At 40.1% G+C, this 14,213-nt stretch overlaps 1 protein-coding gene across 7 annotated transcripts in view; it reads left to right on the plus strand.

The window, feature by feature from the left end:
* The window catches only part of PXK (PX domain containing serine/threonine kinase like), a 72,449-nt gene that overhangs the window by 25,536 nt on the left and 32,700 nt on the right, over positions 1–14,213 (plus strand). For 5 of the 7 annotated variants that reach the window (XM_037491737.2, XM_037491747.2, XM_037491729.2 and 2 more), the window contains exons 3-4: positions 381–428; positions 7,917–8,103. In XM_037491737.2, the coding sequence (XP_037347634.1) occupies positions 381–428; positions 7,917–8,103 (235 nt within the window). The other 2 variants (XM_054695039.1, XM_054695031.1) reach the window with 2 other exon arrangements.

Here is a 14,213-nt window from a genome sequence, read left to right on the forward strand (position 1 = left end):
ACAATATATGTAAGTCAGATGATTATGCTGTCCACTTTAAAACTATATGGTGCTATGTATCAATTAAATCTCAATAAAATTGGGAAAAAATCAGAAAGACATTTAAAGGACTCTTCACCCTGAAAGCAAACACATCATGATTCCTCTTGCCTGTTGACATCCTGTGAGTTTGGCTGACATTAACCAGTTCCCTCCAGCCCAACCAGCACTGGGGCACTGCTAGGTATGTTTTCTAGGCCTGACAAGTTAAGCAAGATAAGCACCAGATATAAACTCTACCACCTTTAATGCAGCTCTATTCTAGAATGCCAATAAATATTAAATAAAGAACTGAAAAGAGATGATCTTGCTGAATCAAAACATTGTCTTGTTTCTTACAGATTGTTAGAAGATACAGTGATTTTGATTTGCTGAACAACAGCTTGCAGGTAAATATTTTAAAACACTGATGGCACACATTCATTTCTTGGGGTGTTTTAGAAACTGCTTAGAAATGGCAATATCAAGAACAAAAAATAGCAAATTTCCTTGGCAAAGAAGATCAACTCATATTTAAACAGATGACATGTGGCTATAAAAATAAATTTCTGGGAACTAATGTGATTTATAATTAATAACACCTTGCAATTTAGTACCTTTGCACAGATGGAGTCCTTAGCACAATTGTGGGGTGCTGTCTACTGTCTTCTTTTTGCAGATTAGGAATGATTAAGTGGATTGCTAGAGTTGTTCACTTAGATAAGTTGGGACTGTCCACTAAACTGGGCTGCAGTTAGCATGCCAGGTCAACATTCAGCAGTAACTAGAGACTTTTTCAGTATAACTTTTTTTCTTAAATGCTATTTCTAAATCCATTTGGTTTTAACATTCCTAACATGGTGGCCATAATGGAAAGAGGTCTGATTTGTAAAGTCTTTGTCTGGGAACATAGCCAGTGCTGATAATGATTGCTAATAAAATCCCAAAAGGGCTTTAGCACCATAGAAAGTACTGGCAACAACACCCATGTTTTTACTTGGCAAATTGGTCTTCAAGTGCTTTGAATTACTGAACACCATTGGGCTTATATCATATCTTTGATTTGATTGTAGAAAGCCTCTTAAACCTGTCAGAACACTTGGCTTATGACTGGCTCGCTGTGAGAGGAAGAACTGCTCCCTCCTTCCGTGGGCCAGCCTCCATCACTTATTCTAGGTAGCCTCTGATCCTGTCCATAAAGGTCAGGAAAACTGCTGTCTGGGAAGGAGCATCATGCTCCCTTTCCTTCAAAAGGCCACGTTTTATTGATTATACTTTGGAAAATAGCTTTTGTAGAATCCAAACTTTAACATTATTTACAACACTGCTGAAAGCATGAGTGCCTTCTGATAGAATTGACCCAAATCTCTGTAGACCTTTATGTAATTGCCATATTGTTATGCATTTGACATATGTTGTCTTTTTAAATTTTAATTATAGTATGACCAATTTAAATCTCTAGATAGAACATTGGCAGAGATTGAATTCTCCTCATAGATGAATTTTAATTGGTTTCACTTACGGATTTTAATACTATATTCTTTCCACTGAAACAAAAGTTGTGGTGACACTGTAGATAAAGCTCTATTGTACATTTTATTCCAGCAGATTTTCTCCATAAGTCCCTCCAGACATTTCCATGTGGTATTTCCAGAGTGGTGTGAGCATTGGGGAGTTAACGTTTGGCCTACTATGTGCTTTTACTTTTATCCACAAGTGATCCTTGTCCACTTAAAGACGGGGGCGTGGTCTTTATACAAATGTTCAGCCAGGACTGAGTAAGAATTGTGGGAGAAATATTTCTGAAATTGAAGTTGCCACTCCCCAAGAATGGGGGTTAGAAGAGAGGGTTTTATCTATTTGTTCTTGCTTTGGATATATAAGATTGAATCTCTGTGGCTATTCAATTATGGCCATGTAAGTATACTGGAATTTTATTTTTGTTTCAGTGTAATTTTCTCTTTTAAAGTGGGCGCTTTCAATGAGCATCTTATTTCAAATGCAAATATCCACGTGTATTGATATTGGCTTGTGTTGAGCAGGATTGGGCCAGACATCATTTCAGTGGGAGGTTTTTCTGGATCCAAGTAAACAAACAGAAGAAACTATATACAGCTTTTTGGCAACAAAATAATTTCAAAACAACCTCCACAAAACATACCAAAAAAAAATCCAAAACCACAAAATAAAACTGTGTCCATGATTTTCAGTGTCTGATTACCCTTCTAGCAGATAAATGAGTTCTTGCTGAAGGAAGAGAAATACAATACACACATGCAGAATTGCCTAGCAGAAAAATGCCTAAGTGAAAAAATAAAGTAGAATGTAACATTATACACACAGTACAGTATAATTACATGACATGTTTAAGGGAAAAGGCTGAAAGGAAATGTGCCAAAATGTTAACAATGGTGATCCTCAGGTAGTGGGATTACAGGTTATGTTTTGTTTCTGGTACTATAAACTGTTAAGTACTTTCCAAGTTCTCTACAAATAAGCACAAATATAGGGGAAAAAAACCTGCACTTTCCAACTTTTTATAGTGAGTATATTTTGTGGCAACAATGAAGAAAAATCTCCCCTTTACTTTAAAGGCAGCATCAACTTAGTAACCCTCTAGGGAGACAGCATACAATGAAGAAAAAGAAAGAATTAGGTGTTGAAGTGATGGGAACTGGGTAGAGAGTCCTCAGACTTGGGAAAAAAAAAATCACCTCAGCCCCTTATCAGCATTGAGAATTTGGGTTAGTTATTTCCTCTCTTGGTCCTCACTTTCCTCACGTGAAACAAAGGGGTTGAACAGATGGCTTTCAACTCTGTTATAGGACAAATATTTTGTTATTTGGATTTTACTGCCCATTGTTGATATAGGAGAGACTTCAGTGTACACTGGGGGGAAATTGGAAGAAAGTTAAGAGTCTATGGAGAGATTTGAATTCCCTGGAATGAATACTCACTGGAATATGGCTGGATGTAATTTGCAGATCATTAAGATCTAATGAAAGTGAGAGATAAACAGATTCAGAATTTGAAGGTTTTTCCTCCATCAAACGAAAACTAGTTTTCTTGAAACTGTTAATGACTTGTCGTGTAATTAATGTAGAAACTTCTACTAGGTTAACATAGCTTTGGTGTTGGGCTCTAGACACCCTTTTGGCAGTTCTTCCTTTGCTCTGTCATTCTGCAGGTGTTCCGAATGGAAACCTTTGGGAAGTCTCTGCTGGCTTTCTTGTTCTCTTTCCCTCTACAAGGAATTCAAGAAGGGCATCTATAGAGCACACTGAAGAGGAAGGTTACTGAAAATGGGATGACGAGGTGCCATGGCTTAAAGCCATCAGTGTAGGAGTGTCTAGGGAATCCCTGGCCTATTGACTTTATCATTATATGCTGATATTCTCTTTCCCTCCCATCTAGTCATGGGAGTTCTAAGTTTTTTATTCTGTGATCGGTCAGCATTTAAAAAAAATTCTAGGTGAAAGCTGAAGGAAAGTAAATACCTCTTGAATGCTAATCTATATTTTTCTTTAAGCAAAATTTAAAAATACATATACTGTATAGTTTTATTACTTTTAGCAATATTTTTAAAGAGATCTTAAACCAGGGTAAGAAAGCACCTCCATCTGTCTAGCAGATGGACAACAGCAAGGACAGTTGTTGGCAAAGAACTCTGTTTTACCTGATGAGTTGCAAGAACTGATGAAAGTTTGGGGCAGATCAGTACATTTTCCTAAAGTGAAATGAAGCATGAGAAAATAGATTGGTTGAAACTTGTAGACCACAAGCTCAAAACAAATACTTTTTCAAATTCATTTCCACATCCCCGCCATGAATGAAAAATAGCCCTGTGGGTGTCAGATGTGATCTCCTTCCTGAGTGACATGGGTTCAGCTGGGTCAGCTGTTGTGTAGATTGTACAGGCAAATCTGTAGTTATTGGTCAATGATAAGTTTTTTTAATCCTTTCTGTGTATGTGATGAGTTGGATAAGCAAAGGAGTTCTTTTTAATAGAAAAAAAAAGTAGTAATGAGCAATGTGGACATTGCATAGTATAGAATGTGGGCACTTCCCACTCCCAGAGGTAAGCTATTTTCAAGACTTGTTTTTGCACATATAACCATAACCCTGGACTCTCTCTCCCCTCCTCACTTCCTCTCTCTCTCTCTCTCTCACACACACACACGAGATTATATTCTGCAACAATCAGAGTTGCAGAGTTTTTAAGAGAAATAAATCAGCTGTTTTCTGTAATAATTTTCCTTTTGATAACCCAGTAACCCTATATTACTCAATACTCCTAAACAACAACAAAATAATAAGAAAGTGATTGATTTTAATGTGTACTACTAAGTGATGAACTTTCTTTATAAGTGTGGTTTTTTTTTTAGCTAATAAAGAAACTGTTCTTAGGTAATACCTAATTGTATAAATGAGGAAAACGACCTGAAATTGAAGTGTCTTATCTGGCAGTGAATTATGCCACAGTGGAAAATTCATTCTACTTATGCTGTAACATATTTTTATAATTATGTTGGAGAAATAGGCAGTTTAGAATTGTCAGCTCATCTTTTCTTCTTGTTTCGTATCGAGTTCAAGGTCTTTGTTATTGTTTGAAAAATACAGACTGGGACAGACTAAGTTAGGTTTAGATTACATCCTTGTCTGAATTCAAGATGCCCTTCCCATTAGACCTTCCTCTTGATCAATACACTTGGACTGTTCTAAGTGTTTGTAGGGGCAGGACTGGACACAGCAGACTGGGTAAAGGAGGAGTCAGAGTATGGTGGAAAGTACAAGCCTGCTATATTCTAAAAAAGAGAACAAGAAATATTAATTCTCATAAAAAATGACAGATATGTAGTATTATATTAATAATACCATGTACAAAATACATTTATCTCTATAGAGGCAGGACTGGACACAGTGCAGGTTTTCAGATCCAGCAGACCGGGTAAAGGAGGAGTCAGAGTCCTCAGTGGCTTTTTGCAGGCTTTTATTGGGATTTACCAGGTACACAGCAGGCAATGGTGCTGGCAGGCCTCCCAGCCCCCAGCAAGTCTTCACTCTTATCTGGGCTCTCCGGCCTTCTTTGCTTCTCTCTCAGCTTCTGTTTGTTCTCTGCTTCTTGGCTTCTGCTGGCGTCCCCGTGACGCCGCCCTTCAAAGCCCATTCTTAGCCCAGGTGAATCCCATCTACCTATGCCCATACCCTATTCCAGGTGTCCACCATCAGGCATGCATTCAGGACCGCAAGGATCTATCATCTATCCTGATGGCGGGAGGGCAGAAAAGCCTGACATTTTTTCTTTACCCTACAGTGTTCTAATGCCACTTCGACGATTCTAATCTAAGGACAAGTGTAGAGTAGCACAGCTATATGAGTGTGATCTTGTGCATTAAATTAGGATGCTAACCTGATATGTTTTTTTGTGTGTTTTAAAAAATAGACTGTTTTTAATGGTCTGGAACATGATAGTAGGTTGAGCATCTGTATTTGTTTTCCCTTACTCCTGAAGCCACTCTAAAAAAACAGTAAGTTGATCTTATAAACACACACATGCGTACTCTCTATCAAGGACAAAAAAAATAGAAAGGAGAAAACTACAAGAAAACATCAGAAGGTGAAAATCCTGTGGATGAGACCTAACTGATTAAGCAGATAAGGGAAGGCAGAATTCTTAGATGGGCTAGTGTGGGGGATAACCCCACCGGTCCTAATTTATACCACAAAACCTACAAGGCTTTAGTAATTGACAGAACAAGGCCTCCAGTATGGGCAAGGTCAAAATAAAAGAAGTTGAAAGTTGTTTAAGAGGCAATCAGGTCCCCATATCGCCCCAGTCTGAGTATTTATGCCAGCCATTCTCTCTTCAGCAGAAAACTGTGTATTTATTCTCTGGAAAGGGTAAAATGACTTTGGATTGGGGAATGCAGGAAATGCTGAAAATATTTACACAATAAATGTGAGCTCTGCTTCACCTCACCCCACCTGTCCTCCCCAAGCCTATTTCCTCTCAGCTTCCAAAATACTGGCAGTCAGACCTAGACCTCCAGAGAGGAGACAGAAGATTTTTATTTATTTATTTTTTTGTGAATCTGTCCAGCCTAAGAGGAAGGAGCTAGAGACATTGAGGTCACAGGTAGTTCAAATGAAATAGTTAAGATCAGGTGCTACTAAAAGTCCACTGTAGATAAACTGAAGCCACTTACCCAGAGCTTCTAGTCCGGTTTTGGTGCTTCCCTCTTAAATAGGAGAAGATAACCCAGGACCACCAGATTCTAAGGAACACTTTTAGCATGAAAGATAAAGACCCCAAAAAATGGGGAAAAAAGAAGAAAGAGGCTTCAGGAAGCAGAACAAATGCACTTCTGAAAAACTAATTTCAGAAAGATAAGAAATTGCATTACATTTGGGATGCTGTCAAGGAAACACAAAAGAAAAGAGTACTTCGAAATTAAAGAGCTATAGTAGAAATGAAAACTGTTTTAAAGGATTGAAAGAGAAAAGAAATACTTGAGATTTTTTTTTAGAAAGTGTTTAACCTATGTAGAAAATAAGAGAAAAGAGATAAAAATAGAAGACTGGTTCAGAAGTTGGAACACTGGTTCCAACATTGGAAAATAGGAGTTCCAGAAAAAAAAAGGGCATGGAGGGGAAGAAATAATGACCTAATACAAGAAAATATCAAATAACCTAAAGATATTAGGTTTTAAATTGAAATGGCTGAGTACTCAGCACAGAGGATGAAAATAGACACACATGAAATTCATCAGCTAAAGTCAAAGAGATGATCCTAAAAACCACCAGAGAAGAAAAAAACAATCAAGAGTCTACTGTGTGATCCTTTAATAACAATGCTGGAAACTAGACCATAATAAAGTAGTTCTTAAAAATTCTGAAGAAAAAAAATTTCCAACTTAGAATTCCATATCAATACATGCTGCCAAGGAATTGTGAGGTAGAATAAAGATATTTTTCCTTGCCCCCCCTTTTTAGGAAACGGACAAAATAAGGGGCCGTCAAAATAAGGGGATAGTCTAAGAAAAAGGATGGGATGGGTATGGAAATGGGGTTCAGTGGGAGAAAGGCAAATGCATCCCTGGCATGATGATGAAGGGAGGTTCCAGGATGCTACCTTTGTCGAAGGTGGAGGGACACCTGCTTGGAGCAGTTTGGTGGGTTCTGTAAGATACGCCAGAAAAATATCAAAGTGATATATCTACCTGAATATATCTACCTGAATATCTACCTGAGGTTTATATGAAGAATTTGAATATAAAACTAAAATATATAGACTACCAGTTAATGGAAAAGTGAGTGTGGATCTTTGGCTCAGTTGTGACTGTCATTTACCTAATGTCCTATAACTATATTGGAAGGACAGATGGGATGAAGTCAGGACTGTGAAAGAGAACTTAATCCTCATCTTCCATAATGAGAGATTTATAAATAATGCCCAAAAAGTGAAAAGTCAAGTGTAACAATATGAACTTTTGCCATTGCCAAAGATCAGGAAAGAATTGAAAGTAGCTGTCTGTAGGTGTGGGGAATGGATATGTGACCTGATGGCAGGGGTAGTAGTGGAGGCGTGTCGTGGGACTTCAAATAATAGTAGTAGTAATAATAATAATAATAATGAACTTTTGACTCTCAAAATTGTATTTGTGTATAATTTGTATAAAAACACATCGAACTTTGAGTTTTAAAGTTGTCATATTTAAGACAGTATGTGTCAATTCTATGTGCAGTTTTGTCACATTTTTATAGTATCACTGAAATTAGCATGCATCTTAAAATCCATGGTGTTAGATTGAGTGAAATATGATGATTCAGGATTCTGATTTATCTTATTTGGAGATGGCATGAGTATACTATCTTTTTTTTTTTCTTTTTAATTCAAGATTGCAGGTTTAAGTCTACCTCTTCCTCCCAAGAAACTGATTGGTAACATGGACCGTGAATTCATAGCTGAGAGGCAGAAAGGTCTTCAGAACTATCTCAACGTTATCACGACAAATCATATCTTATCTAATTGTGAGCTGGTTAAGAAGTTTTTAGATCCAAACAACTATTCCGCAAACTACACTGGTAAGCCAAGGGACCTGCTGTGAGGGTCATGGGGCTAGAGAGGCTCTAGTCTTTCCCCAAGATAACATGTATTGTCTACTTACAAGGCGGAGGTATGTCATTTGTTATAGGGTTTTATCTGCTTATTAACAGATATAGTCTATATATTAACTAATATAGTCTATATAGTCTATATATCTAATATAGTTTATATATTAACTAATTGCAATATGTATAGAAGAAAATAATTGCTCTGTATGCTTGTAATGTCTCCCCAGAAAAATATGGAAGAGAAGTTATTGTGTCTACATACTTACACTCTTTATTATTTTCTCTGACAGAAAAGAAAGTAAATAATCCACAATAATCTATATGTAGTTTCAGTTTGATTTGTATTTTCCTGTTATTGTATTTACAATATATAGTATGTTGGGTTTTTCTGGGAATTACATTAAACACAGTGGTGATTTAGAAGCATCCTTTCTGTGTCTTTCTAGTTTCAGGGCAAAGCCTAAGGAGGAGGTTGTTTCCCTGGATCAGGGCAGCAGCCAGGGCACTCGGGTGGAAAGGCCTTCCACACAAAGCTAGCAGTGATGATAACCTAAGCCTGGTGTCAGCAGAATGAGTGTTTAAACATTTATTATACTCTAGGGAAGGCTTCAAGAGACCAAAAGAAACCGTTGTAGACCTACATCAATGACTAGAATTCAACTGATGTTAAAGCTACACCAGTTTAGGGTCTTTGTTAAGTGGAAATTTGGTTATTATTAACTTGATTTCCTTGCTAAGAGAATAGATTACTTACTTTTTGGGCCCTCAAGACACTGCTTTTTAATTCACTAAAAGGAAGCACTTTTATCTTGTTATAGAGAGAGAGAAATAGAAGCCTCCTTATCAGGAACCAAACTTTTCTGTGTAATAGTATCACCTGGGAAGCTTTAAAAACATTCTGATGCCTGGTCTTACCAGTTCAATCAATCTCTGGAGGTGTAAAACTCCCCCAAGAGATTCCAATGTGCAGCCGAGTTTGAAAACCACAGCTCTTGGGCCTTGCTTCTTACAGTGTGGCCCTTGACCAGCACCATTGGCATCACTAGGAGCTTGTCAGAAATGCAGAAATCAGGCTCCATCTCAGACACACTGACTTTAATAAGGTCCCCAGGTGATCTGCATGCATATTACAGTTTGAGAAGTTTTACTCTGAAATGTGCCTGCCGTCTTCTAATGGAAGTGCCCGTGGAGTAAGAAGAATGCCTTTCCTGCATTCATCCAACTATAAATTATGAAACAGCACACTGAATTGTTACAAGGCTGCTCTTCTTCCTCCACTTGCTTTTTGCCATGCATAACAGGGCCAGGGCTCCCAGGTCAACTTGCCTCCTGTCAGAGTATTATCTCTCATAGCTTTCACTTCACCATGCTTTACCTTAATTGTTCTCAAGATTGAAAAGCCTTGAGTCCTCTGGTTTCTCTCTTATCGAATCAGCTCCATTTCACTGGTTTGTTTACATTCTTTTCCTGAAATTGCCTATAAATGTTCTCCAGAGGACAAGTATCCAGGTGTGGTGCACGTTATGTAAGGATGCTCTTTGTCCCACACACCATGATTCTGGGCTTTGCCTATACCTGTGCTGGGTGCAGAGCTGGGTGTTGGGGGTGCCCCGTGAGGAAGATTTCACTCCCTGCTCTCAGGGAACTTATCCTGGAGGTACAGTGAGTCACTTTGGGTCACAGCTAAAGGGATCTTGGAGGAGGCATATCAAGACTTACTTTCATTTTAAAGATGAGAACTCCAGCCCCCAATGTTGCACATTTGTGTGATTATCTGAGTGTTTTCCAATTAAAATGGTGCCTGACCCATAGAAGGCTTTGTCTGATCTCTGTAGTTCCTGCTACTGTAGCCTCCCTTACATGCTGCTTGTTCTTGTCACTCTCTCCCAGCGTGGCAGGCAGTCAAGTGTCCAAAGCAGATGTGGGGAGGATATAAGAAGGCCACCAGCGACTCCCACCAGAATCCAAATGTTCAAGAGGCTGGCCACTATCTAGAGGGCACAGTCCAGTACTGAAACAATAGGGGATGGATGCTATTTTGAGAGAGATGCTGATTTATTTCCCCCTTTGAATGAAATGTCAGAACTTGTCGTACTCCTAGGCTGAGTCACCACCAGAAAAGGAAGCCCAGGCCTTCTCTTCCACACCAGCTTGAGTGAGCCATTCCCCGGAAAGACAGACAGACACGGCCAGACTTCCCGAAATTCACAGCATGCTCATGCTTCCAAGCACCCTCTGTGTACCTCCAACTTCTGGCACTTCTCTAAGCAAGGCTACTTTCCCCTTTTAATGTGGGTAATGTCTCTGTCTATTGCCATTTTCAAAATAGTCTGTGATCATTGCCCAGCCTCACTCCAGCAGGACTTGATTTCTATGTGCGGCTACAATCACAATGGCAATTCTGCATGACTCCATGACTGAGGTTGAGATGTCTTGATGGGGGACAACTGTGATGTCAGCCTGGTCCCCAGGGGACAGGACACCAGGAACTCTCCAGACAATGGCAGCTGCCTCTTCTTCTCCCCAGCCCCCAGCCTAGGACTTTGATCCTTCCTTTTCTATGTTCGCTAGATGACAGTCTCCACAGAAAGAAAATGCCAGCCCTTCATCCTCTGTGGGGGAATTGTGAGTTCTGTTTGAGTCAGAAGTCGAATTGAAGGACAGCTCTTATGTATAGGGTGAACAGCTATCCCCATCATGATGGTTTGTGTGGGGAAATACAGACACACACACTCACAAACCCCACTTATTTACAAGGTACTTCTATTATTATAACACCTCCTGGCACTGTGGCTATCTTCCTAGCTCAAACCTCAACCCCCCCGAGAGCAAGGGATTTTTAAATGTCCATGCAGAGTCACTTGGACCAGAAATCAGCAGGTCGGATCCTGGTCCCATTTTGTCATCAGCAGCATTTCCCATCTGTGGGCTTCAGGGTCCTGGCCTATTAATAAGAGCTGGGAGAGTAGAGAGTAGACCGGGAAGTGTGAAGTTACCTTTTAGTGCAAAACCCCAGGAATCCCAGGGGCAGGTCAATCGTAGTAGACTCCATGGTAAAAGGAGGGAGGAAGGGACAAAGAAGGGGCAGGAAAAGGGACTTTTAAAAAGTTTCTTTATTTTTCTTAAGTTTTATTAGTTGCCAGTAGTTTACATAACTATTAATTTTGGGAGTACAACTTCATACCTCCGTATGTGAACATGCCTCACTTAGCCTCCACCAAAGCTCTAGTGCTACAATCCTGCCAACTTCTGTCCCCTGTCTCCTCCCCCTCCCCCCATTCTCTCAAAGTATTAGTCAGAGTCTCTGAATTATTCTTGTTTTACTATTTTTTTCTTTGGTTATTTATATTCTACAACTGAGTGAGACCATTTGGTAACTCTTTCATTTTCTGACTTATTTCACTTAGCATACTCACCTCAAGATCCACCCATTTTGCAGCAGAAGGACACCATTTCATCTTTTTTAGTGGCTCAGTAGTATCCCATTGAATATATTTTCCACAGTTTTTCTTTCTTTTTTTAATTTTTTAGTTTTTTTAAGACTTTTTTTTTAAGATTTATTTTTATTTATTTATACAAGCACTGGGTACAGTCAGAAGCGCGGGAGGGTGAGAGAATTCACCAGAGCCAGAGCGGGAAGCAGAGCAGACAGACTGATGAAGTGCACTGCTGAGGGGAGCAGCGGGTGGCAGGAGAGGTCTGCGCGCCATGTAGGACCCTCCTCCGGTGGCCGGGGAGCAGCTGGGGATCAAACCGGCGCTGCAGAGGCTACGGGCAGCTTCGCAACCCAGCACTCAACTGCTGCGCCACCGGGGAGGCCCGTTTTTCTATCTAGTTATCTGTTGATGGGCATTTGGTTTAGTTCCATGTCGCACCTATTGTGAATAATGCTGCCTTGAACACAGAAGTACATAAAAAGTACATACATCTTTTCATATTAGTGTTTTCATATTCTTTGGGTAAATACCTAGCAGAGATATTGCTGGAACATATGGTATTTCCATTTTCATTTTTTGAGGGGGGGGGAATCTCATACCATTTTCCACGGGGCTGTACCAAATTGCATTCCCAACCAACAGTGAATAAGTGTTCCTTTTTCCCCACATCTTTGCCAACATTTGTTGTTAACAGTCTTTTTAATATAGGCCATTCTTACAGAGGTGAGGTGGTTTTTCATGTGATTTAGATTTGTATTTCCCTTATAATAAGTGATGTTGAGCATTTTTTCACATGACACCTGAATGTCTTCTTTGGAGAATTGCTTATTTCAGTCTTCTGCCCATTTTTTGGACTGGATTGCTTGTTATCTTTGTTGTTGAGTTGTTTGAGTTCTTTACATATTTCGAAATTATTCCCTTCTCAGAGGTGTGATGCGCAGCTCTCTTCTCCCAGTCCCTAAGTGGCCTTTTCACAGTTGAGGTACAAAAGCTCTTTATTTGATGTAGCCCCACATGTTTGTTTTTCCTATTGTTTCCCCCTTGCATTTAGAGATGTGTCCCCAAATATGTCTCTGTAGTTGATCTCCAGGAGTGTATCCCCACTTTCCCTTTGTGTATTATTTTGTGCTTTCAGGTCTTATATTCAAGTGTTTAGTTCACTTTGAATGAAGTTTTGTATATGGACTTAAGTAATGATCTAGTTTCATTTTGTTGCATGTGGCTGTCCAGGCTTCCCAGTGCCATTTGTTGAAAAGGCTTTCCTTTCTCCAGTGTATGGTCATAACTCCTTTGTCAAAGGTTAACTGTCCATATTTGTGTGGGCTTATTTCTCGGTTCTCTATTCTATTCCAACGTAGTGGGGCATTTTACTCAGAACAAGAACAGGATGCTTTGGAGAAGCTGGAATCCCGTGTCCACTGTGTGTGCGTTCCTGTGTCACCCTCTGTTATATAGACTGGGGATCTGGAGTCCAGTTGTAGGGCTGGAGGGGGTCAATGTTTGTTCCCTGCAGTCATAGTATGGGGCTTGACCTAGGAGTTGCAATGCTGTACACAATAGGGGTAGCTGGTATATCCTGAGCTGAAAAGTTGGAGCTTTGTGGGAAGCATGGAATGGGCTTGAAGGTTTTGCTCTGCATTTCATGTCTGGAGTTGTTTATCAGCATGTGCAAAGTATGTAGTTTCCTCCCATGTGTCAGTCAATGCCAAGAAAATAGAGGGCAGATGTCTTCCTGTTCATGAATGTATTTTTTTTAAAGATTTATTTATTTATGCATACAAGAGATGCGGGGGGTGAGAGGATTCACCAGAGACAGAGTGGGGAACAGAACAGGCAGAATGACCAAAGTACACTGCTGAGGAGAGGTACAGGCGAGTTAGGAGAGGTCTACTGTGCCATGTGGGTTGCTCCTTGGCCGGCCGGGGATTGAACTTGTGCTGCAGAGGCTGCGGATTGCTTCATAGTGTGGTGCTTAACCCCTTGCGCCACCAGGGAGGCCCCATTAATTTATGTTTTAATGGGAGAGACATTTTATAGCCATTGAACATGCACTGACCCTTTAGTTTTTGCTTCATCAAATATCTGGGTACCTACTATGTGCCAGGTGCTACAAATACAGCAATGAGGATGGGATAGTCCTCCTACCCCTCTCAAGGCACTTCTACAGAGAGATCAGCAGTGAAGACCAGCCGGGTAAATACTGGGAAACACCTTAGGATGGGGGAATAGGTGATGCAGAGCTGAAGATGGAGGAAGGCTTCTCAGAAGAGGTGATACTCACATGGAGATTGAGGATAAGTGTCAGTTAGCTAGGCTAAGAGGCAGAGACCGGTGCTCCAGAAGAGAGAAGTATTTCCATATGGCTATGTGCTTTACTGAGATTAAGATGTATCCTTCCAGCCAGAATCTAGTGGAAAAGAATAACCCTAATATGGGGCAGACTGTGGGTGGGGGACAGATATAGCCCTGGGAGAACTCAGTGAATGGACTCCTGAAAAAAGGGAGCAGTACCTTTGGCTGAGCCTTGAAGGATAAATGGACAGGAGTAGAAAAATGCTGAGGGCTGGAGGCAGGTCAGTCTTTAGGGACCAAGGGAGACAAATCTCAGAATGAAGAGAGTAGGAGGTACCTCATGTGGAGGAG

Source organism: Talpa occidentalis, unplaced genomic scaffold, assembly GCF_014898055.3.
Source record: "Talpa occidentalis isolate TD23 unplaced genomic scaffold, MPIMG_talOcc4v2.1 talOcc4.10, whole genome shotgun sequence".
Classification (NCBI taxonomy): Eukaryota; Metazoa; Chordata; class Mammalia; order Eulipotyphla; family Talpidae; genus Talpa; species Talpa occidentalis.